Source organism: Chroicocephalus ridibundus, chromosome 16 (genome assembly GCF_963924245.1).
Source record: "Chroicocephalus ridibundus chromosome 16, bChrRid1.1, whole genome shotgun sequence".
Lineage (NCBI taxonomy): Eukaryota > Metazoa > Chordata > Aves > Charadriiformes > Laridae > Chroicocephalus > Chroicocephalus ridibundus.
Genome location: NC_086299.1, coordinates 2,318,019 through 2,343,853, shown reverse-complemented (window position 1 = coordinate 2,343,853; position 25,835 = coordinate 2,318,019). Strand labels below are relative to the sequence as shown.

The window sequence follows — 25,835 nt, the reverse complement described above, 5'->3', positions numbered from 1 at the left end:
GGGGACTGATGCCGGTTTGGGGGCAGGGACGGCGGCGCGGCGGAGGCTCTGTGCACGGCAGCCCCTCGGCGCAGCGGGGACTGTAAATGATTCAATTAGTTAGCTGCAGATATTGATAATAAAACCCAGCTTCCATCTAATTAGATAGAACATTAGTTGGTGTACCCTTACTCAATTAGAAAAATACATTTTAAATGAAGTTTTAATTTATTTTGGTCTTTGCCTCTTCCATCACGATGGAATTAGTGTAGTAAGTGGAAGGTTTGCTTTCGGGTTCCCTGCATCAGACCCCGAACGAGGTGACGCCCCACTCCTCCCCCCTGCGTTTTTGGGGACAATCGGAGCAAGTCCCGCCAAAGCGCCACTGCTGCTGCGAGGCTGGGCGGGTTTTGGGGAGAAAATTCACGGCACTTTGGAAAACCAAAGCCACACAAGCGCAGCCTGACGCCCTGCTCCGGCTTGTGCTGGCGACCAGGGAACCTCCATCCCCTCGGCCTCCAGCTCGCGCCGCTGGTGCTGGTTGCCACTAACACCGTAGTAAAATAGTAAAATTTGGGTTTATTCCCCCTCTCGGCTTCAGAGTGTGCAGAGCAAGGCTTTTGCTTTAGAAAGTTGCAGGTAGGTAACGCTTCAAGGCCAAAAATAAAAGCACTACCTGCAAAAGTAAACAAAACGTTTTATTTAAGAGTTGTTTGTTTTTTTTTTATTGTTGACAGGCGTTTGCCAACCCGACAGCAGCCCGAGTTGCCTTTCTTCTGCGTGCTCAGAAGCTTTGTTTGCTTTTCTCTTGCTTCTCATTTCTCCCCAGCCCACCCAGCCACATCCCTTTTGATGCCGAGTTCCTCTTTTAGGCCAAACAACCGGACAAATGAAATGGTGTTGCAATTTTTTTCTTCCAGTGATGCTAAACAAGGTAGTGAGACCTTGCTCTGTGTGGTTTTCGGCTTGGTCTGTAGTTGTAATATTCAGAATATTAATGGCCTTGAGAGCGGGGACAGCTAGAAAATGAAAACGGCTTGATCCCAGCTGAGAAGATGCTACATAATCAACATGAATTTGTATTTTCATTTCAGAGTGGAAGGACGATAAGGAAGCGATGGGCTGGAATTTGTCTTTATAGCAGCGAGGACGTGGAGATTTCCTAAGAGAATAAATGTGCTTGCTTAAGAGATCGCAACTTTATTAGCTCTGTGGTATAAATTCAGAGATGTGTACAAACTCCCCTGCTTTCTCTTAAAACATGCATATATTTCAAGCTTATTAATTTGGATGCGTATAACTCATGCGAAGTAAGAACTTGAAATTCAGACTTTTTTTTTTTTTTAAAAAACCAACTAATGATTTATTACTTTGAGACAAGATAGGTGGCCTAAGCCGCCTGGCACAGGGAATCCTGTTTGGGTTCCAATTTCTCTTTTTCTTTCGAGAGCTCAGGTGGGAATCGCTGGTCCCCTGGAACGGTGCAGAGATGACCCGCGGGGGGTCGAGCCGGGAGAGAGCCGCTGCCCTCGGCCGTCTCTGGGACGGCGATAATCCCGATTAGCCACAGCTGCATCCTAAACGCCTGCGTCCCATGCCAGAGCCTTCCCGTGCACCTCCTCCAGGCCGAAATTTGGATTTGGAGACTGGCTTCTGCCAGGCAGGGGTATTCGTTGCGAATTTCAGAGCTTTTTATAACTTTTTCTTCCAAACAATGTGAGCGTGCAAAATAAAAATACGTGTTCATTTATATAAAATGCTTTCAGCCTGAGCAACAGAGTGTGAATCAAACCACTGAATTACATGGCCGAGTTCAGGATAAAGCATAACTCATGTGATTTTAATGTTAAATTATCCAATTGCTGTACGGGGCGTTTCCATTAGCAAATCAAATTAAGCCTTTTTTCCTCACCAGCGTCCTGCGAGCGATGACCACAGGGCTCCGTCCTGCAGGCTTTCATTTAGGGGGAGAGCCATGTGCTGAGCGTCGCCGTGAGATCGTCGGGCACGGTCAGGAACGGGTCTGGGTCTGTGCGACTTCCAGTCTCTCGGCCTCTCCCGGCGACGGGGGCTCGCTTTTGCCGCTGACGCTATTTCCACGGCCGGGCTCCGGCGGGATGCGGGGCTGGCGGGACGTCCCGGCCACGGGCTGCCGGCCCTCGCCCGCGGAGATGCTCTCGGGTGGCCTCGGGGTCCCCCAGCACCACGCACCCTGGCAGCGCTGGGGGAGTCGCCAGCCGCGATGAGGTGGGCGTTCGTGGCACGCGTCCTTTCATTGCCTTCGCTCGCTTCATAATTAAACAGCGAGGCTGAGGGGGGAGCGCCGAGGGTTTCAAAGCCGGGCTTTGTCTCGTCTGACCTTGCTGGTGCCACGCTGCCTTTTGTTTGTAATCTCGGGCCAGAGGCAGCCCGGAAAGGGTTTGATAGGAGACAAAAGCAAACAATAGCCTCGCTCCAAAGATACGATGAATGGGATGTAATTGAATTTTTTGGTGAAGACATTGATTTGACCCTGGAAGACACACAGAGCGAATCATTAGGGGAATTAACGCGCATTAAAATGCAGGGTTTTTTTTTTTATCAGAGGTCTTTCATTGTGCCTGTAGTTTTGTTTTTAATTATTTAATGACTTTGTGTCTTCTAGTGATAAATCTATTTCTTCCCCCCGTTCCTGAAGGAAGGGCGGTGTTGCAGTGACGAGGGGGTACCTGCCCCAGCAGCTGACGGGCACCCACCGCCTCGTCGTTAGTGGCCCTGCGTGTGCCCCAAAGCAGACGCACGCGCTTTCACAGAGCGTCCCTTGCAAACCGCTGGTCAAACATCAGCGTTAGTCTGAGCGCTTTCTTCTGGGCCTTTCGGATTTGTTTTTTTCCAACCTGTGTATAGCAAAAACTCGGTAGGAATTAATTTATTGCAAGAACCTGTGTGGGACGTGGTGTTCAGGAGGGAAACTTCCAAACTGGGGCTGCTGGGGATGGGTTTTGATAGTGGGTTTTCGGCGTGCCGACGGCTCCCAGCTGCAGCCCCCTCTGCGCCGCCTGTGGCTGCGGGACTTCTCACAAACCTCAGCCTTGTGTTTGTGTCTCGCAGGTGGTGCTTTCCTCACCATGCTGACGGGATTTTAAAAAAAACAACATTTTTTTTTTTTTTTTTTATGTCTTGAGCTGCTTGGGCTTGCCCTTGTCTTGGTTTGGGCTTTGCTGGGGGAGCTGTGGGTCTGTGCGTGCCGCCGGCTCGGCTCCTCAGGAGGAGCATCTCCTTTGGCTCCAGCACCGGAGCAGCTGTGGCGGCGTGTGGGACCCGGCTGTGGCTGCCAGCCCCGGGGTCTGCCGTTTGCTGGGACTGTCCTGGGCGATGGACACGAAGTCGTGGCGTTACAGAAAGCAGAAGGTTCAAAGAAGAGGATTTAAAGGGGTTTTGCTGCCAACAGCGGCGGAGCCGTCCCTGGCACGTCCCCTCCCTGGGATGGGTGTTCTCCGTCCCGGCCGCGGGCGCTGCCCGGGGCCTCTCGCTGCTGAGCTCCTCTGCTGCCGGTGCCCGTGCTCCCGAACTCCTCCGGTGTCCTTTACAAAATGAGCATTGTGCTGTGCAGCGCCAATTCAGGGCTCGCCCTGGTGCCTTTCACTGGAAACTCGCCTTTTTGCCTGGTTTTGTGTGTGTGTGTGAGTGTTCACTGCGAGCACCACTGAGTCACCCGCGTCTCGCGGTTCCGCTCCAGTTGGAGGTGGCAGACGGGAGATTGTTCTCCCAGTCTCGGTGCTGATGTAGTGACAGAAGTTGGCACACGGGTGTCAAACCGTAAACGGGGACTTCTGCTTGTTTTTCCCCTGCGCGGGGCGGGTTGTGGGGCTGGGATGGCGCTCAGCTGCCGTGGCAGCAGCTCTCCTGGCACCGGACCCGGTTCGGACTCCGCCTGCCCGGTTCAGCTCCCCCCAACCCCGACAGAGGGGCCGAGAGCGCGGTGGCTCGCGGTGCTGGGGATGCCGAGGCGTCCCGGTGGGCGATGCGGTGCTCGGGGCGACGGGGCTGCAGGCAGGCACAGGCAGGGTGAGCAGACGAGCAGGTGTTCTTTCGTTTGGCTTTTATTTTTGGGGTGGAGTGGAGTGTTTTTGGCGTTTTTTTTTTTGCCCCATTTGCATGCCACTCCTGGTAATTCTGAGTACTCGGGGCACAGAAGGCAGCGTGGAGGATTCGCTGTCTCTCTGCTGTACGTGTTAATTTATAGCGTTGCCGTGAGCTAGATTTTCCTTGTTATCCAAGGTATTTCCTCTGGAGGAGGGAAATCAGGCTGTAATATATCATTAAGCAGAAAGCCTGGGGGAGCTCCTATCCTCGTTGATGCGGGTTCCTTCTTTTATCCTGTTAGAAGAATTGAATGAGATGTTTTTGAGTTGTCTGAAGATCCAGCTTGGAGCCCGGTTGGAGCTCTGGCGTTGCCTGCGGCGGGGGCAGGTCCCTCACCGTCCCGGTGAGACGCCCCCGTGTTTCGGTGGGTGCCCGCGTTCCTGCGGCGTCGACGGCAGCTTGTTCTCTGGGCTGCCCACGTTCCCCAGGCAGGCCTGGCCCAGCAGCGTGGAAACAAACGTTCTGCCCCAAAACGGGAGCATCTCATTGCCACGGCTCCTCCGTCAGTGGCCATTTGGGAGGAAGGGTCCGAGGGTACAGGATATGGGCCGGCTGGAAGGAACGAAGTGAGGAAGCCGCGGGTAAGAGTCGTGCCTGTTTACCTGAAATACTTCGGATTTCTGTGCTGCAGCAGTGTGTTTATTCAGACACAAAAGTTGAAAATTGCTTTATTCTCCTTACAGCAAGTTGATTTTTAGTAGGAATAGGGAAAATCCTATGCTAATCTTAACCCTCCCCCTTCCCAACCTGCCTATTTTTGCAGGATTTTGAGGGTGAATCTGCCAGCTCCACCTCTGCATCGAAGGGATTTGCTTCTGTAAATACGTCCAGACCAGCCGGCGGGAGCGTCCGGGGGACTTGTGTGTCAGGGGGGATGCACAGCGCGCTCCCTCCCCGGCACACGCTGGTGCTCATCTCGCTGCGCGGCGCGGGGGGACGCGGGTTTGTGACGCAGCGACTCAAGGACGTAACGCGGGACGGGCTGGGAATAAAATTCTGCAGAGCGCAGCACATTTGGTGGAAATACTGTACTGGCTTTAAAAAAAAAAAAAAGCTGAGATCTTTTTTCATAATTTTATGAAGAATTTTAGTTGCAGAGTATTTTATTTTTTTATATATATATATATATATATGCGTGTAAAATCAGCGGTTGGCTCCTACAGCTTGCACCCTGCGTCGAAGCCGTGAGCCGATGCTCCCATGCATGGGAGCGATGGGCGATGGCTCCCGGGAGCCCGGTGGAGTCCTGGGTCAGACCCCTCTGAGGTTTAGCACTTGCGCCGCGTTCAGCTGTGGCTCCTGTAGACACACAGGGTTCGTGTTCTCCGGGAAGGTCGCGCGGGGGGATGCTGTGTCATGGCCCATGTCTTGGTGGAGGGCTGTGATGGGTTATTGCGACATTGAATTTTGTGCAGCAATTAGCCAGAAATTATGAAGAGGTGTTTTCAGAGCTCGGTGTCGCCGCTCCTCCTCCTGGCTCACGTAGAAGCAGTTCTGCTCCTTCCTCTGCTGCTGCTGGCATCGTTAAAAAAGGCCGAGTTGGGCTTGGGAAACAAGGGGTGCGGCGGTGGATTCTGGGAGAATTTATTTGCAGTGTAAACATGTTGGTTAGGAGTCATTAATATGACATTCACACAACTCTAATAAAGTACATAACACGGAGATCTGGCACCGCTGCAATACCCGGAGGACATTAAGTATGAGTCTTAAAACCAAGAGTATTGGAAACAAGATATTTTTACGTCTCGTTTGGGAGTAATATAATTGCATTTTGTGGCTCTAGCAGATGCTTGGGCCAGCTGGTTGGAGAGCTTTGTGGATTTTTTTAGCTTTGGTACTATACAGCTACAACCCTTATATAGAACTATCTTTAAAAAAAAAAAAGAAGATCACCTCCTGGTCGAAAGGCCCGTTTCTCGCGCGTGCGGTACCTTGGCGATGGCGCAGCCTACGGACACGTCTGGTGCAGCAGCTCCGGAGGTGAAACTGCAGGCGGGTTTGGGGTCGGATTGGAGGCAATTGAACATTCAAGGCGGCTTCGCTGACCTTTCTGCTGAGCTTTTGCCGTTGCAGGCCTCGCTGAGAAGGGAGACTCTGGACCCAGCTGGGAGGCAATTTTTGGAAGAGAACCATCAAAAAACCCTACGTATTTCTGAGTATATCTCAGAAATAAAAAAAAGCTTGTTTCCAGCAGGAAACAAGGGGAAAAAAAGCTTGTTTCTAGGGGGGGGAAAAAGCGGGTTTCCAGCGGCCTGTGGGCTGCTGCCCCAGGGTCCTTGGCCATCCCCAGGTGTTGGGACGTTGCTGGGGTGGTGACAGCAGCCGTCGTGGTTAGGGGTGGCCACTGGCCGCGGATGGCCCCAGCGCTGCCGAGGATGCTCGGCCTGTCTGTGGCCCCGCAGCCATGCGGGCGCTGCCGCGGGGATGGATGGGCGGCCGTCCCGCGGCCGTCAGGCCTGTGAACGAGCACCGGCGTGAATTATCTCGCCGGCACCGATAATTTCCTGTGAACAAATCGGTTCTGATCTGGAAGTAATCGCCCGTATCATTCCTGCAAGTGGGAACGATGACTTATGTTGATGTCACCCGCTGGCTTTTTATGGCAACGATTAATAATTCAGTAATTCTCTCTGCAGTGATGCTGTTCTATTTATAAATATTTAATTTAGCTTGCCGTGTCCGTGTTGTCACTGCCCTCCCCTTTGCCTCCTGACGTAACGCCAGGCTCTCGGCGATGCTGCGGTCACCAAAGTTACCAGCAAATTGTCTGTGCTGGAAAATGCTAATGCCTTTCCTCATTTGCATCTCTTCGTTAGGTTATTCAAGTCTGGCTCTGGGGGCACGAATACAAACGTTGGCCGAGCGCACTATTTCAGTCAGAGCCTGATTTAAGCTGAGATCTAACCCGGGGCTGGCGGCTCCTTGTCTCTGTTATAAAACTTCTCGGTTATAAAAGTTTCCCGTTTCCAACAGAGCCATGCAAATAACTCTTTTTTTCTTTCTGCGTTTCTCTTTCAGGAAATTGCAGCTTATTTAATAACGTTTGAAAAGCATGAAGAATGGCTAACAACTTCCCCTAAAACAAGGTAACGTTGCTCGTGCTTCAGCGCATTGACTCATTCTGCTGATGACTTGGCTCGCTAATCAATGCCTTGGCCACCGAGTGAAAACTCCCAGTCATGCCTGATGGCTTGTGACACCAAACTCTCATTAATTGACTTAATGAGCATTTTATTGAATGAAATCAGATTGATTAAAAATGGAACAGCTGCAGTCTTGACAGGTTAAAGTTTTAACCCGATTGTTCAGGATTTAATTGTATGCCTTCGGATGGGCGGGTTTGAGAGCCTCTGAGCGAGGTCACGGGCTGTTTGTCTTGATGGTGCTCCCTGCAGCCTCCAACTTTAAATAAATTAAAAGACGCAAAGCCCTCCCCAGTGCTCTGCCCGTTTTAATGTGCAGGCGCGGGGATTGTTTGCGTTTTGGTGTTTTTCTTGCTGTGGTTAAGTGTTTGATGGCGAGGAGATCCCAAAAAGCCGCATTAACAGACATGTTTGCAGTTTATTATTCAGTAAATGTCACGTCTTCTTCACGCTGCCATAAATGTTTAACTCCTCTTCTTCCCTGGGAACCGACATGTGAAGTTTTGGCTGCGGATGTTTTCCTGCGGTTTGGGCTCGCAAGTTTCCATACGTCTCGCTAACACAAAGCACTCCTGTTTTCTAATGTTGCTTTTTAGCATCCCGTGTCCCGTCGGCGTGCAGGGCCACGCGGGGGGCTCCGGGCGGAGGCGTTGCTGGGGCTGGCATCGCCTCCCGCTGCAATTAGCAGGGGGAGAAATTGCAGTGAGACGCAAGGAGTGGTGTTGAGCCTAAGGAATAGTGCCGGTGGATTCTCCGAGGAGAGGGCGGGGGAGGAGGAGGAGGGCAGGGCAGCAGGACCTGCTCTTCATGAAATACAGGGAAACGAGAGCTTTGTCAGTTTAGGATTTGTTTGTTTCCCCAGACGCTTCTGTAGGTTTTGTGGCATCTTTAAGTAACGCGATTCCTTGTCGCATTAAATGATCGGTAATACCTGGGAAGGGAAATGTTTGAAGCCGGTTGCTTTCTCAAACGGCTCTCTGGAGCCAGAGCTGCTGTGGTGGCTGAAGGGCCCTTGGATGGACCCTTCCCGCTGACGGCAGCCGAGAGTCTCTCCTTGGCGAGCGCATAAATGCTTTGTCTCATCCCCTTCTTGGCTGCAGGACAGCAAGTAATACGATAATATTAGAGAAGGCTTTTTTCTGACCTGGTAATCCAAGTTCCAGAATTAATGCGAAATAATTTCTTGCTGAACCTTTGCCCGATAAGCCTATTAAGTGGTCAGAAAACTTAATAACTAGCCTGGGTATACATGGCATCATTAAAGATATGAGATTATAAATGTTTTTGTAGCGGTGTCTTTATGATTTTAAGAGTTCGGTTTGCTACAGGCAATACATGAAAATAAGTTTGTGATTAATATTACAATACCTTCCTCCTGTGTGCTTACACTTGAAAGAAATAACGTCCCAGGAGAAGGAAGGTTGTGATGGCTGTTCAAGGACCTTCTTAAATCGTTGAGTTAGTTTTCTTCCTTTTTTTTTTTTTTTAAGTACAAAAATTAATGGGAAGAGTTAAATGCTGAGTTCATACAATCAGGGCTCTCGGTATTACAGAATTAATGACATTGATCCGTCGCTGAACTGAAACACTCCCCGTTCTTTGTTTGCTGCTGTGGGTGCTGCTAATTTCATCTCAGAAAATTCATAAAAATGAATTGCACCACTGATACTTGTGGAGTTCCTTAATAAGGTGATGTATGGTGCGACCTGAGGCGCCGCTGCTGGGTGGATCGCTGCCATGGACGATGCCCTTGGGGAGCTGTTGGCCGATGGTGGACGTGGGCGATGGGCTTTCGCTGCGATCCAGGTCAGGCTCCCGCAGAGGTGCTGGCCCAGCGCGGTGTCACGTGCCGGCGGCCAGCTTTGGACTTCTTGGGTTGCTGAGCTGGTGCAGAAGGGGGCAAAAGAGGAAGGGTTGGTGTCGAGCCGTGCCTGCCATTTTGAATGTCTTCATCTCTTTCTCATGAAGAAGTTTCCACCTTCACGGTGCGGTGCTGGTGAGATTCCGCTTTGGTGGTGGATGGAGGAGGAACCCTCTTATGATACCATTGTGGTGGCAGTAGAGGAGCTACGGGAAAGCTTTTAAAGGTCTCAAAAATTGCTTTTTTTTTTTAAACAAAATTTCTTGTTGAATGAAACTAGTTGGTAAAATATGCTGATATAAATACACTGGAATATTATTACAACAGTCTTTTGAGGGCTCCAGTTTATCAACATAAATTAACAAGTACACCTCGCAAGGCATCGACCTTGATGTTTCCTTGAAATGGTGTTTGGTTACTTGATGATGTGCCAGATAATCCGCAGCGGGTATTCCAGTCAGCAGGGTGAGCTGGGGAAGCTTTCTGCTAATGCAGCAAGGCTGAAGTCTCTGACATTTCCAAGTTTAAATGCAAATCATGACGACAAAAAAAAAAATTACTTGACATTTGTATATCAAGTAGAACTTAATTGTTATTTACATTGGAATTTCAATGACAAAGCCGACTTTCTTAGTCCAGAAGCGTTCTGCTAGATGAAGATACTTTGCTTATCTGTTTCCTAGTGCCTTCCACAGTTAGCATTTAGAGTATTTGAAAAATACGCTTGAGCGATCGGGTGTAGCTTCACCTGTGTTTCACAAGTGAGGCCCAGGCAACTGAAAAGCCTTGGCCGTGCCCAGAAGCGGCAAGGTTAGTTTTCCAGCGGGGAATGCAATTCGGATGTGTTTGTGCCCCTTACTGCATTGCATTTACGTTTCTGCTGCATGTACACAAAACCAGAGGGGTTTGAGTGTCTGTGCAGCAAGTACCGAGCTCTTGTTTCTTCCTTGCAAAGCCCAAAAGATAAGTGTTTCTTGGGAAATGTTTCGGGAAGCTGACGCTGTGATAAGCCGTCACTCGTACTAATACGCGAAGCGGCTGGGGAAATTCCCAGATGCAGGTTTTTCAGCCCGGAAAGAGCCGAAAAGCCATTTTTAGGCAGTGAGACTTGGCAGTGATTAATATTTCTGCAACTAAAAAAAGGTTGGGTGGCAGCCTGCTCCGACAAATCAATAGCGATTTGCATACGCCGTCAGTATCCATTTGGGGTAATTCAGTTTTACTTCTGCTACCTACTGAGTTACTTCTAGCATTTTAATTCCCCGCTCCTGGCTTCAGGAAAACAAGTGTCGCTTTTGGTGTAATGGGCAGGGACAGCGGGCTGGGCGGCGTTTCCCACTGATAGATCCCAACCCAATAAATCACAGAGGTGTCGGGACCCGGTTCGTAACAGCGGCAGCAGCACCGAAAACCCTCTGAGCTCCGTTGGCGCGTCTGGGTGGAGAGGGAAGGGCTCGTCCCGCGTCGGAGACCAGGACCGGGCACTTCGCAGCCCCGCACTGAGCCCAGACTTCGGGGAAGAGGGACCCGGCTCAGGTCCTGAGGATGTGCCAAAAAGCAGAACAAATAAGTAACCTGGCTTTCTCTCCTCATAGACGTCGTGGCTTGGAGGAGGGCTGTTCTACCCTCTGTTCACCTCAACTTTTGCTGATGCTGGTTGCTCAAACAGGGGATGCAGATTACATTAGACTGGTTAGAAATCACTTTTCCCGATTGAAAATGCACTCACAATGATCGTTGTTTCCCTCTGTTACTTTTTTAGCAATTTTTGCTGGCTCCAGAGTTTTGAAATTTCCTGAGAAATTCAATTTGTTATGTTAAATGTGGGCTCGTGCCTAGGCTGGAGCCGAGGGTACCGGTCCGCAATGAGATTTAGAGGGAGCATGGCAGGGAAACCTAATACAATTATTGTTTCAGCAAAACTGCCGGGGGGGATGTAAAAGTGAGAAGAAAGGTTTCCATCTCCCTGGAGCGCGTGGCCGTGTGCGGTGAGCCCTGCTGCCGGGGATGGGGTCAGCGTCCACCCATCCCTCGGCCGTGGGGATGTGCCAGGGACCGACCCCGCTCCGTGGCGAGGGGCGGGATGAACGTGGTCCCCGAAGCCTCCCCTCCTCCCCGTCCCACTGCCCATCGCCCCCGGAGCGCGTCCCGCTCCCTCCCTGTCCGTCAGTCCAGCTTAAGTACTTCATCTTGGATATCTTTATTGGGGGTTTCTTAAATATAAGTTCGGATCTTGGAGTATATTAACTTTGTATTAAATAATTAATAGAAAAATTAATTGAATTATTCAATTTTCAGGTAAAAAATAGGGTAATAAATATTCATAACTTGTTTCATTAAGGGAATTTCCATTTCCTCTGTCATTAAAGTGAGATTAACTAAGGTTGGGTGTAAATGAAGATTGAAAACAATTGTGCTTTGGAATTAATTTACTGCGTTAGGCCGTTGCCTTGCGAGGCGGCTCTCGGGTGCGCCCCGTGCGGGAGCCGTCCCGCTCTGTCGGGGGGATGCTGCTGCCAGGACATGGTGGCACTTTGGGACGAGCGGGTGGCTCCATGCTGGGGAGAAGCTCCTGCAAGCTGGAGGTCACGGCAAGGCCGGAGCTTGCGGTCAATGGCAAAAGTTCTGTCCGTCTCCCCTTGTGCTTCTCGCAAATAAAAATACTCTTGAAACCTTGTTTAGACTTTCAAAGCACGTTTTAAAGGTCCTTGCTTTCTCATGTAGCTCGAACTCTCCACGGAATCCAGGACCATCACCCTCGCCCATGCGTGGTGCCAAAATTTTGGGTTTCTGGTTGTGTTGCTGGAAGCTCTGTTTACGTGTTTGGGTCTCGTATGACCTATTTTTCCTTCATCAAAGGCAATGTGTGTGCTGTCAGCTCTTTCTGGCTTGGGATGCTGCTTGACATAATCCCTGCTAAATGTGGCACATCTCTCTTTACACTTTAAAGATTTCATGACTCTCAACGCTTTCTTCTCGCTGCTCTCAGTATTTCCTACTCCTTTTTTTCCCTGAAGAGGATAAACAGTACAGAGATGGTTTTAAGAGGCATTGATTCGTATAGATTTTTAGCTGCTGTGGTCCAGGGGTGTTGAGATGCCAATAATTAATTCCTTTAACAGCTCACCCCGTTTGTTTTAACGTGACCTAACAGCAGAATCACTGGGGGCCATCGGGACGCCCTGGCCCAGATCAGTTGATGGCCTTCAAGTATTTCATGCAAACCCTCCCGTGACTGATCCAGCCTGGGCAGCGCGTGGGAGCTGGTTTGTCTTTGCATTTAACCGTCGGCTCAGGAGAGCTGCACCGCTGTGGGAGAAGGTACTGGCCACCTTGGACAACCGAGGCCAGATGTCCACATATCCCTTATGGATGGATTCACCTGGCACGCATGCAGAAGGTTGGCTCCTCCAGCCTGCTCGTCTCTCTGCAGCCACCGCCTGTGGTCTCCCGGCTCCGACTTTGCCACGCACCAGCTGGGTGCGGTTTCAAAGGTGCTGGCTCCACGGCTGGTCCATGTGCATGGACATCTCCTGTCCCTGCCGCCCGGCTTTGCTGGGGACATCGGTGCTGGGGTGCGAAGGCTCCCCCTCCTCTTCACACAGTCCTGCAGCATCGTCCCTTGGAGAGGCAGAGAACCCTAGAAAACATGGAATTATCAGAAAAAGCAATTATCTGATAATAAAGCGATTAAATTATTCAGCAAGCTACTGCCTGCCTTCAGCAAGGCTTGGTGAGCTTTTCCCTTCGATAGATACGGCCAAGGAAAATACATGGCGTTCGGTTTTGGACAAAACCGACATTCAAATTTTGGGCAGGCTCCGCTATTTCTAGACCAAACGTGTGGGGGTGGGAGGATGCTCAGCGTTTTGGGGGCTGCTCGGAATTGGTGTCCCCCCGCCTGTGGACTGCGCGATCGGGGGCTCGTGGGCTGCGAGCCAAACGAGAGACGAGCTGCCTCTGTCCCGGTGAGGGCAGATGGAAGGTAAAAAGGCAGAAGGAGAGATTTTGGGTTGGGGCTCCTGATGGCTGTAACCAGACCCGCCAGACCCATCCGGTATTTTCATGCGTTTTACGCTTCCAGCGGAAGGGAGCCGGGAAGGATGGAGGGTTTAATTGCCGCTGCGGGGCCCCTTTGGAGATGCCCTTTCCTCCGTGGTGCGTAGAGGCTGCAGCGGGGCCAGGGAAACTGCTATTTGTTCGTACTGTTTTAAACAGCAACAGAATTAAAGTCTTGGTCGCATTTTAAAGGCTTTGCAACTTAATTTATATTCTGGTATGGTAATGAAGAAGCATCTTTTGTCCAGGAGGTGAGATATGCAAAAATAACCTTTAAGTTGCTCATAATTAACCTTTAATAATATTCTCTAATTTTTTCCAATATATTCTCTGCATCAAAAACAACATACAGAAAGAGTGCCTGAGACTGCTTGTTGCATCTTAATGGCCTGCAAGTACCAGCTGATTAAAAATAAACTATTTGGGGGGATTATTTATTGACGAAGTTTTTACCCTGCGGGAAATCTGTCCCTGAGGTCGGAATGCCGGGCTGGAGCCAGGCGTCACGGCCAGGGTCCGGTGGAGGGGTGCGTTGTGTCCGGGGGGTGGGCGCTTCACCTGCTGGGCAGGGACGGTGTCGTACGGATGGCAAATACGGCAGGATTTGAATTGCTCATCGGTGCGTTAGCGAGCGCGTGCTGGAAATGGGGAGTTGGGGGGAGGATTTTTGCGCCCCGTGTTGTGCAGCGCAGCCGGGAGCTGCTGTGGCCATGGGGAGGATAGGGATTGGTTTGTGTAACAGACCGCGTTTGTCGGAAGACGAGGAGCTGACTATGGAGGCTGATTTTTTTTTTTTTTTTTTTTTTGGTGCTGAATAGCAGTGTTTGTGGGTAGTGAGCAGGCCTTTGCCTTGGCGTGGCGTGAGGAACGCTCTGCTGACCTCCTCGCTGCGGCGCTCGGCCGGCGCACGTGCTGTGCGTGTGCGGGCTGCTGGGCTTGTGGAGCCCTTTGATGTCTCCGAAGAGGTTGTGGTCTTCCTGGATTCTTAGGGAAACGTGAAATTATTCCTTTATTTCCCCTCCCGAAAGGTTCTGTCCCTTGCGCTAGGAGTTTCTACTTTGGTTTCTAGTGTACCTAAACAGCGAAACGGTTCCTTTCTCCTGCTGCGAGGTGCGAATTTCAGCCTCCCGTTGTGCTTTTCTGTTTCTTCCCCTTCCCTCTGAGCCTTTTCAGCCACATCCTGCGGCGGTCGATGTGCACCAGTGCCATCGAGGGGGGTTTGTCACCCCCGGTGCGGGTGGTGCTCTAGGGTTTAATTACTGGACTGAGGGTGCTGTGGGGGCCATGCTGGTGCGAGGTGCTGCTGGCGGCTGCCGGCTCTCCTTCCCACGGCTCTTTCTGCGGCTCGTCTTCCCGGCCCCTTGCTCGCTGCTCCGCAAGCTGGTGTCAGTTCTCCAGGCTGATAATTCAGATTTGGTTTCCTGCGATTCGCCCTCCCCTTTCCTAAGGCACCGATTCAAAGCCCCCTGGTCCCTGCTGGGCTTCTGCAACATCAACGTTATAACAAAGCTCATCGTGACCGTCCTTCTCAAACTGCCGCCCGTGGGTACTGAGGGACCTATTTTTCCATTTTGCTGCTGATTCTTTTCTGGGCTTCACGCACAGACCGCTACGCCTGCGGTGCTCCATTTCCATGGGACTTTACTGTTTTCCAGGATCTGTACGTCCCATGCTTGCACTTAGAGGAGAATCCTGTGGGAGACGCCCTGTGCGTAATGTGGCAACAGGGATGGCAGCTCCGGCTTCCCGAGCCGGGCTCTCGGCTGGAGGCTCTGCGGGTGCACGTGCGCCGCTGTCGCAGCCCCCATCGCTCTGCGGGCGGCCGGGAACGTGGCGAGCAGCAGGAACCCCCTCGGCCCGAGCGCGGAGCCGTCGGTGGGTGAGCGGGAGTGCAACGGCTGAGAGCACGGGTACGGGGGGCTGAGGCGCTTTATCTTTATTTTTCAGTCCTGAGAAACACAGATTTACAAAAATCTGGAAAAGATTCTCCTGGAGTTACACTTGGTTGGCGTTCTTGCTACACACGCTGTAACAATACTTTAATATAAGTAAATTTTAAATTCTGTGTAGAATCTAGTGGGTAGGCAGATGTACCGGTATGTTAAACTTTATGTCACTTAAAAATGGTTTTCAAGTACATCAGAGGGAGACCATCCAGCTGTAAAATTATCTGCTTTATGACGCTACATCGCAGCTTTGGTCTTTTTGTTTTAATTAAAAATGTACCTTAAAATCTCACACCCTCAGATAACTTTCACTGTGCCTTTTTGTTTCCTGTAATTTACCGGCAGAATGTAAAACGATATGATTCTTCTGCCAGTTTCGGGTATGGTTTACGGCGGGGGAAAAGGTTTGTTAATTAGGGTAAACACTTTCCCGTTTTCCTTAGCCTGTTGGGTGCTGGGTTTCCGTCTCTCCACCTGGCCCGAGCTTGCAGCTCCCGTGCCGATGTCTCGGGTTGCCTCTCGGGAGAAATGGCCCCTTCCCGGGCTGTGCTGTCCCCGAAGGTCCGGCTGGAGCCGTCACTGCTCTTTGCTGCTGCTGAATCATTAACGGAGCCGTTTCTGGAATTAAATAAAAGGCCTGGTCCTGAGGCGTCCCACGTGATGATTTGCCAACTTTTGCGATGTGATTTACGTTTGGCCGTAGGATTATTGTTTTCTATTGATTCTGAGGGAAATAAAGCAGCAGTAAAAGCCCATCGCAAGCCTCCCGGTGGAATGTGAGAGCTGGAAGCTTTCCTGCCAGAAATCCTGTTGTCTCCTTGGAGGTGACTCTTAAACCGCTGGCCCAAGCAGTCTCGAAGCGAGCCTGGCCTCACGCTCCTCCTCCTCCTCAGCATCGCCCGTCTTGGCGGTGGCTATATTTTTTAAAACAGTCAAGCGATGATCATTTCTTGAGCACGGGTCAGGTCAGTGATAGAGGCAGCTCCTCCTGGGAGGGCCAGGCAATAGCCGGGTGCCGGTGTACGCACCCAACGGACCGGGTACGGCTGCGGAGGTGGGTTTGTGGCTTCTTGTGATCAAAAATAGAGAATTGGTGGACGTGAGGAATCAGACATTTCCTCCTCTGATGGAGCCAGGGACCGCTGGACCGTCACACCTGACCCTTGGGTGCTGCGGGCTGCCAACGTCCATCTCCACAGACAGACCCTGGTGCGCGGGCATGGTCGCTGCAGGATTCCAAGCAGCACGGGGAGGGGGGTTAGGGGAGAGGGACCAGTGGATCCCGCGGGATCAGCTGCACCGTCCGGCTCCTCTCCCGGCAGCCAGCAGCATCCACATCCCTGCCCATGCTTCATCGGAGCGCGTGTGACTCCTGCTGCTGCCAGTCAGGCTGAATTGTGCCCCTAGTATCGTTTCTGTATTTATTTTATAAATGTCAATGATGAACTAAATTAAGATAAATAAGGCTGCTCCCTCTCGCTGTTTAATTTACAAAATTTTAATGAGACCAATAACATCTGTACTCGTTCCATCTTTCGGCTGGCTGGAGGACGGTTAGCGGGTCTGACAGCTCTCTGCGCAGTTTGTCAGCCAGTAACATTCAAAACCGGAGGATTTCACCAATGTGGTCTGAAGCCATTTGGGTTTGTCTGTGCTTTGTCTGACACCAGTGGAGAAGCGGAGGGGGCGATGGAGATGGCAGAACCACCACGCTATTGACAAGTGAAACTGTTGTATTGTTTTAAGCGCTATTGTAAAATGTGATGGGCGCGTGCGTAGCTTTGAATTGCAGCACTGGAGATGGCAGAGGTGGGAGCAAAGCCTCACGTGTGGCATCTTATCTGCCGCCTTCTCTTCTCCATCCTCACGGACTCGCTTCCCCAGGAGAGGGGAGCCGTGATCTCCCGTGGCTTCCCCTGGAGAAGGGGGAGCCAGTGCCCACCCTGCCCGCGTGGTGTTGGCAGGTTCTTGGCGTGTTCCTCTCCCTCCATGGTCTGCATCGTTTCCTTGTGGGTTTGAGGACCACAGCGGTGCCCGGAGCATCCCTGCGCCATCGCGCCGGTCCCCTCTGGAAGGTCACCATTCGTTTCCCATCAGTTGAGCCTCCTGCGCAGCAAATGGGTCATGCAGGGGAGATCTTCCTGCTGGATAAGCAATTAGCTAAAATAAACTACTCAAAGGACAAATTATGCAGGACTCTCACTCTGTAACAAGTGAATTAATTGACTTTGGTGTTTGTGGGATGTTCCCTTGCTTTTACTTTACTGTCTCTGGCTAAAAGGCTCCTATGTTTCCTCCTGCCCTTTGCTGCTGCACTGAGCAAACAGGGTGTGAGGAGCCGATTTACAGGGCTACAAGTAAAGGAAGTGAAGTGGGAATTAGGAGAACCGTTGTACGTTTTCTTGAGAGAGACAAAACTTCTTTTGGCGGCGTGTCCAGGAGCATCTGTTTGACTTGTCTGTCTGGGGTGTCATTGGTTCTCTCTGCAGCCTCACAAAGCTCGTCCAAAGCCGCCTTCGCCGGACACGAGCCGGGCAGCGCGGCTGGGGCCGTGGTCGCTCGCTTTTGCGAAGGCTTCGGCAGCGCCGATGCTTCATCGGCCGCGGAGCTGCCCCTGCGTCAGGAGTCACGGTGCTGCTCCCACGACGGGGACGGCCGTCTCCGTGTCACCCCAAGGTGGCATTAACACCGAACATGGTGCAAAGGCTTTGTCTGGATCCCTTGAAAGGGCAGGATGCGGCGGGCAGAGCCCTACCCCGGGCTGTGACGTGGGGCTGCCCCTGTGCTGCCGGTCTCTGGCCCTCGGGTCTGCTGGTGGCTGTGGAACGGTCCGGCCAAGTTCCCGGGCTTATTTACAGTGAGAAAATTAAAGCCCTGGTAAAAGTCTTTGCTGGGTAACAGGATTCGCGAGCAGCTAAGAAAAGTTGAAACTGTTGGACCAGTTACCAAGAAAACATTTTGTGTGTAAGGGGGGACCCAGCTCTGAGCAACGCGTTGTCCCAGCCGCAAACACTAAGGTGAAACACAGCCCACAGTCAGGATGTTTCACTGTCCTGCTTCTTATTTCTACTTTGCAATATTCAGAGGGAAACTTTTACAGGCAGCGACGCTGACGTTGCGGAGGAGAGAGAAAGGGGCTGGGCGGTGAGCTGCCAGCGCCTTAGTCGTAATTTATCTGGCTGCTGACTTCTCGTGCCCTGTTTTCCTGATGCGTTTGCTTCTGTGCCACGTGGGTGCTGCCGCTGAACGCTTCCGTCCGGCCCTGACACGCGCGGGACGGATGCAACGGCTCCTGAGCAGCCGCCACCGAGGCGTCGCTACTTCCCAGGTACCCATCAAGGCCTTTGCTCTGGCATCTGAATCCGTTTGTTCCTACCGGAATTGGGAACACAGAAAAGCTGTGTTCAGAACCCAAGTTGCCATCCTAAATTTTCCAAACTTGGTTATTTTAGGAACTCTTCAGGGGTCCGATTGGGAAAAATCCTCAGGAGGACAGTGTCCAGCACAGCATCCTCAAACACGAAGGGCATCCGTAGAGGAGAGAAGCCTGCGATTTGTGGCTTTGGGGATTTTGTTTGGTTTGTCCCACTGGCCGGGGCTTCCGTTTGTCCCGTGTCCCCCCCCGACTGCCCCAACCTTCCCCCTGCTTCTGGGCAGGGACAAGAAACGCAGCGTCTGGGCGCCCACGGCAGCCGCCCGGCACTGTGCGCTTTGGGGACGCGTCTCCCCTCTCAGCGATGTGTATAATCCCAGACCGCCTTCGAAGATGCCGCTCTAAATTGTTCATTTTTTTGATAAATCGTGCCCTTTGATAAGTGCGGTGAGTGAACAGCGGTTCGTTGTTTTGTGCTCCGCTTTAAATTTAGGATACTAAAGATTTGGAGGATTGTATAACCGTGGCTCCGCTTCCTTGCCCTGCCTCCTTCTCTCCCCCCCCCAGTTTTACTCCCAGGCTTTTCTAAACGCCGCTCTGTTCATTTTCTTCTTCTCTTCAATCCTCCCTCTCATCTCCTTGACTCCTGAAGTTTAACAGTAGGCACTTCAAAAGCCCGCGGTGCCGTTGCACAGATCCCAGCTCTGAGGGGACATTAGTACAACCTCCTTCATTCTGTCCCCCCCCTCTACACAAACCCCCAACGCTGGGTGAGGTCTCGCAGCCGGGGCTGGCGCAGGCGGGCTGTGACTGCGGCCGCCGCGGGAGGGGACGCGATGGGGAACTCCCGGTGTCAGCCCCGGGGGATGCCGCGGGATTGTCCTGGTGGAATTACTGGTTTAGCTGGTGAGGAGCAACTGTTTTAAGCGCTGGTGGAATTGGAAAAAAAATCCCAATGCACGTATTCTTGCCGTATTCTGTATTGTGTAACTTAAAAGAAACCGCGTTGCAACCTCTGCCTGTGGCTCTGACCCTGCAGCTCGGGGCAGCCACCTCTGGAAGTGAGGAAGAAGCAGAGCAGAGTTATCTTGGGCCGCTGTTGGACCTGCCTGCCGTTTGCTTGAGCTTTGTGTGTGATCGGGCACACAGGAAAAACGTATGTTTTCTCAAAAGTGAAGAGTTTGTCCAGCAGCGCTTTGGGAGTTGGGTACAAGAGCTGTCGGCTGCTTACCCCAGCACCCGGGAGATGCAGCGATGGACCTGGAGATGCACGTGGCACAGAGCAGGGTTTTGCTGGTCAGGCTTTCCTACTCTCGCGGAATTCTTTTTTTAATTACTTTTTAAAGGTTGTTGCTGTTGGGCTGAGCCGCTGCGGAGGTTCCTGGTGCCAGGCTGGTCCCGGCTGGGTCCCGGCAGGCTGGGCCACAACTGGCTCTGCCGAGCTCCGCGGTGCCCTTCCCCGCTCTCTTTTGGTTTGGGTTTTTTTTAATATTTTTTCTTAAATCCTCATCTTTGCCTCTTGCAAGAAGATTTTTGCAAAGAGAAGCACTCTGGAAGAGATCAAGGCTTGACCACTTCTGTTTTGGAGTTTTCTGGTGCTGCTGTTCCCGCGGGAGCTCCGTCGGTCAGAAAGTGGCTGTTGCTTTTGTTGTGCTGCTCCCGGTGCTGCTTCCCTGTTCCCTTTCTGCTGAACGGCCTCGTGACGTTCAAACTGGTAAATTGGTAAACCCGTGAACGTCACCTCGTGACGGTCAAACTAACAAGCAAATGGTGCATTTTAGATTTATTTTTTTTTCTTAATCTATTTTTAATGATTAATCCTGCTTCCTACTGTTTAGCAGACACTAATGGCAATGCAGCCTTTTGACAACTTCAGAAGAGGTCTCATCTGAACCAAAAAAACCAAACCAAAACAAAAAAACCCACAAACAAACAAGAACCCCAAAACCAAAACACCCCACGCTTGTTTTCAGGACTTTCTGGACCATTACCAAGTTTACTTGAAGCAGTTCAGTCCCTCCGCCTGCTCAGATGAAGGTAAAACTATGACATACAGCGTATTACTACTTTTTCCACTGTTATTCGTTGTTATTATTATCCCCAACGGGGGATCACAGTCACAATTGTGTCCTTAACCTTGGAGATTCTTCAAGTGTTTGATACCGTTAATCTCGGCAATTCAAAACCAACCAAACAGCCGACAGGCCGGCACGGTCTCGCAGTCGTCACATCACTGTTCTGGAGCCGGCGGCGTCTGTCGGGAAGGGCTTTCTGCCCTTTTCACGGATGGTAGAGTGCTCCCGGTGATAGAGACAAAAGATAAATTAGGTAGGCTGGTTTTTTTCTCTTTCAGATTATATGGTTTATATGGAAGCTAACACTTAATCTTAGTTTCTCGCTGATATTAACCATAGTTTGGTCAAGGTTTAGGAAGTGAAACTCTGGCCCAGCGCTAGCGCAATTACAGCTCCTAACTGGGTCTCAGTGATGAGGGGGGTCTCCAGGCTTGGCGCGTTCAGAAAGCGGGTTTCGAATACGCTTCGGCTGTGGCGGTTGTGTGGGATGGCAGCGCCCGGGAGCGGGCGGGAGGGAGCTGTGGGGCCGGGGCTGGTGGGGGGAGCCGTTCCCGGCGATCCCGCGGGGATGGCGGGGGGAGGCTCCCGTCCCGGGGGTCCCATGGCGGGGAGCTGGGTGTCGGGGTGCGCTAAGCCTGCGTCCTCATCTCACTATAATGACACGAGCTTTGCCCTTTGATTCACTAAAATAATCTTGTTTCCGCCGTAAGCGCGGTGCTGTAAGTGAAGGTGGGGAGACGCGAGGCGTCCGGAGCACTCGGCGTCAGAAAAGATGGCGAAGCCCCATAAACGTGTAATTTCCTCCGAGAGCTGCGCACCCAGAGCGTTTAGGGCCCAACAACGCCATAGAAGGATTTTATGTAAACCATGGGTTTACCAATCCCGGAAAAACTTCTGGGTGTATCGGGATTGTCCGTCTCCGTCTTCTGGCGAGCAGTTAACATAGATGACGAAAATTACGGGGACGGGGACTCGTTGCTGCTGAGCTAAAATGAAAACAAAGCACCTCAGCCGCAAAGACAGCGGAGAACCCCAATCAAGTGATAAAACGTATGCTCTTGAAGTGAAGACATCCAGGGTTATATCAATTCAGCTTAAGAAAGTATTCGTGAGAGGACTGTGTTGTGTTTCTTGGGTTTTTTTCTGGGTAAACAGACAGAATGAAATTGTAATTAAATGTTTTAATTATTTCCAGAAATCTTGTGTAGGCAGATGTATACAAGGCTCTATATTTTTAATTTTTTAAAATTTTTTTTAGTGCTTTTTTTAAACAAACAGAAAAGGTCGTGCCTGCCTTAGCAGCTTCTCTGGTGCCAGGGCGCAGGCAACAGTCGCTGCCTGACTCTTCGCTGTCGACCCGGGCTTGGAAAATAACAGAGGAAAGAACGAAACAGGAGGGTTTTCATCAAAGAAATTGGACAAACGTTTACCCTTGGAGACGGCGAGTGCGGCTTTACTGGGGGGCGACAGGAGGTTTAAAAGCGTGATTCATGCTAACGTAGATGGGCTCAAATTAGGGCATGATAGAATAAGGATTTTCTGTTATCAGAAGTTAGTTCAGGCTAAATTAATCTGAAAATGTGTAATTTCATCTCAACTAAAAATACTGTAATGTAATTAAATGCAAAAGTAGGATGAGCTGAGAGGGTATAAGAAAAGATAAGCATCGGAATAAGAGAATAATTGAGTTTGTATTGTAAACACATTCCTGTAGGAATTTGGGATTTTTTAAGCTGCTTCATTATAAATTTTAAGTTGAGAGTGCTTAACAGCTTTGGCGTATTTTGGAGAAGTGGTTGCCTATATTTGAGTGTGTTCTTTGTTTGCAGGACTTGCTATATTTGGGATTAATTCTCTCTTATTGTCTATTAGTTTATTAACAAGTTTGAAGGCGAATAAGGCTTAAAGTTGGCAAATGTGTGTTTCCATGTGAAACTTTGTTTTGTGGATTCATGTCAGTTTTTCATCTAATTTTTCTAATAATTGGATCTTTAGCGTATAAAATGGATAGATTAGATTAGTATCATTAAAATAATGTATTAATTCCAAAGTGCGTCACATTAAGTATCAGAGCGAATAACTCATCTTTTTCCCATGCACAAGTCGTTTGCTCAGTTCTTCAAGCCGGCGGCATGGGAAAGGAGTTGGGGTCGGGTCGCGCCGTGGCGACAGTCGTGAGCCCACCGGCAGGAGAGCTGGTGACGAGGATGAGCGGTTTATTAAGTCGTCATTGGAATAAAACTGTGGAATGCTGGTTTGAAGCCTTTCAGCCCAAAAAGTGATTATCAGGGCGTTTGAGGACCACTGCCATTAGCAGTTTGAGATTCGTTTTCCTGGTGCTGGCATCTGGATCTTTGCGCAGCGAGTGTTGGACGAGGGATGGAGAAAATCGACGCTGTCTTGCTCTTGGCTTGATCCATGAGCCAACCAGCGTGGGGAAGGGAGATGCTGAGGAAGCTGCCTTGCGTCTCGTTGTAGTGATAATGGCTAATTTAATGCCTCTTTTGTGCTAGCGCACAATCTGCTCGGTGCTGGTACGTTACATTATGGCACTCGTTCGTTTTTTGCAAAGGTTTGCAGGAGAAATGCAAAAATGTTTCTTTTCCATTTGCGAAAAATGCTTTACCCTTAATTCTGAAAAATTACTTTGCGGATCTTCATATTTCACAGACCATAACTAGATTACTACCTTTTACTGGAATACTTTGTGTTAATGAAGACCGATTGGGATTACATAATAGATTTCCTCTAAAGAAGGCATTATGTGGTTATTTTTTACTGTCTGGCATTCTAGTTAATTGCCTTGTCGTCATTAATTGATGGGACTAAATTGATATAAATAAATAGATTATATTCCTGAGGTTAATTTGAAAGAGAGGAGGGGCTTAAACCAGGCTGCTGCGGGGTGTTTAAGCATGTGCCTCGAATGCAGCGTGCGATTAGTGACCGTCAGAGAGAGCTCCTGCGCTGAAGGTCATGTTCACGCTCGTAAATCCGCTTGGAAGATGGATGTGGCCAAGCTCTGCCCTCCTGGGGAGGAGAGGGAGCACCCGCTTTTCCCGGATGGAAAACAAACAAGTGCAAACAAATGATTCCTTACATGCTTCATATAGAATCAATGGGTAGAGTCGGAAGGGACCTTTAGAGATCATCTAGTTCCAACCCAACACCTCCCACCAGCCCAGGTTGCTCCAAGCCCCGTCCAGCCTGGCCTTGAACCCCTCCAGGGACGGGGCAGCCACAGCTGCTCTGGGCAACCTGGGCCAGGGGCTCATTGCCTGCGCAGGAAAGGATTTCTCTCTACACGTAGCATCCTACACGCTTCCTCTATGCTCAGCGCCTTTCCTGCAGGGTCCCTTGCCCTCGCCTGGACGTTGTCTGTAGGGGTCTGTCCTCACCCTGTGCTGCAGCGAAGTTTGGGAGCTGATTCCCGTCAGAGCATCCCTGGCTCTTCCAGCCAGAGCCCCGGCTCTCCTCGGTTAGTCTCGGTGCTGCCGCACATCCCGGGTCTCTCCGGGTGCCCGGAGCACGCCGAGGTCTGCCATCGCTGTTCTGCCAGCCGTTTTGCTGGCTGCAGTGTTGGAAGTTCATCAACCATCGAACTGCAATTCTGTTTTGAAGTGGTTCTCAATTAAAATTTATAATTAATGAGTTGTTATTCAATTTTCAAATATTTATGGATTTTTATAGTGTCTTAAGTCGTGAGCCAAGCTCCGCGCCGCTAGCAGAGGGAGAACCAGAAGCCTTTTCCTTTCCTCTTGGCACTTTCTGAGTGTGGCACGGAGCTCCTCTCTCCTCCCGTCCCCTCCGAGGTTTTCCCGATCCTGGCAAACCCCGCGCAGCTCCCGCCTGTCAGAGTCCCGGGAAGTGGGAATCGGTGGCATCCTGGTGGCTCCCCCTGGAGTACGGTATTTTGGACAAAACTGAGCTACGGCCCCGCTTGGTTGGGGAAAACCTTGTTAGCCTTGAGCCGACGGCTGCAATGAGCAGGGATGTTGAACTGGAAGTAAATGAACTAAATAGATTTAGGTTTTTTTTCCGTAAGAATACGGCAGCCTTTGTGGGTGCGGTGTCACCACTGCGCTGGGCAGTGACCTTGCTTTACAGCCGACGCCGGCCTTTGGTAGAGCCATAACGAAAATAATCCCCGCAGAAGGGGGCTGCCTCCAAGGGAGTTTTTTAAAAGGGGTTTGGAGCCCCAGGTCCTTGCCGTAACGGGCCCTTTCCCTGGAGAGAGCAATCGGTAACACAAACAGCTGCTGGCGCGCAGCGGGCTGGGAGCCCCTGGGGTCTGCGTGACCGTACAGCTCGAGCGGGGGCTCTCCTCGCTGCGCTCACAGATACTGCCGTGATTAATCTGAAAACAGTTTAAAGCATTCATGAGTTGTAAGAACTAATTCCCAATAAATCAAATGGCATCCCCACGGGAGTAAGGAAGAAAAATAAATGAGGGCTAAAGAAATTGATAAAGATCCTTGAGCAATAAAGAGACGAACGCCAGTTCTTTTAAAATTATATTTAAATGAACAAAGTTGATTTAACTGTCTTTTTTCATGCCTTCTACTAAGATTTAGGTCTATAGCATGTCATTATATCAAGAAATAATTTGCCAAAAGACTTTTTAGCATTTCATGTGCATTCCACTTAATGACAATTTTAATATTCTAGCTTTGGTCCTATATCGTTATGGGGAGGTTTCAATTGCTCGGCATACTGAGGAGTTCATAAAGATTCTTTCTAATTTCTTTTTCAAATCCGGTATAGAGTTCAGGACCATCAACACATGAATTATCGTGTTATTCAGTAAAAATGTTGGGAACGCTGTTGGCAGCTGCTTGAGCTACGTCTCCAGGTTTGGGACAGGGCGGTTTCCTGAGGCCGTTCCCGCCTCCGGACGAGGCACTAACCCACGTTCTGCCCAACCGCGCTGTGGAAAGAGGAGCTCGCTGCTCTGGGAAGGTGGGCAGGCGAGTCACAGCGGGCCTCCCGCTCCTGACAAAACACACCCGGCGTGATCTTACCCATAAGCGTGTTAAAGTGACGCCTCAGAAACGTTTATATCCTCTTGGGGCTCAGAGAGCGTAAGAAGCCGTCCATTGGCTGAACTTCTGCTTGTGGATTGTGTCCCTTACAGATTCTTTTGCAATAAGCGCATCTCCAGATGTGAGTTTCCAGCTCTAGGACCTCAGTGAGGTTTTGTCCTGTGTTTTCCTGCTCATCCCTGCCCCCAAAATAAGAAGGGTTTGGTTTAGCTTTTCTTTTTCCCTTTGTCAA

General features: G+C 50.6%; 1 protein-coding gene across 6 annotated transcripts in view; it reads left to right on the top strand.

The window, feature by feature from the left end:
• Positions 1-25,835, top strand: part of CAMTA1 (calmodulin binding transcription activator 1) — a 295,455-nt gene that overhangs the window by 68,069 nt on the left and 201,551 nt on the right. For all 6 annotated transcript variants that reach the window (XM_063353609.1, XM_063353605.1, XM_063353607.1 and 3 more), the window contains one exon: positions 7,123-7,190. In XM_063353609.1, coding sequence (XP_063209679.1) covers positions 7,123-7,190 — 68 coding nt within the window. The remainder of the gene's footprint in view (positions 1-7,122; positions 7,191-25,835) is intronic.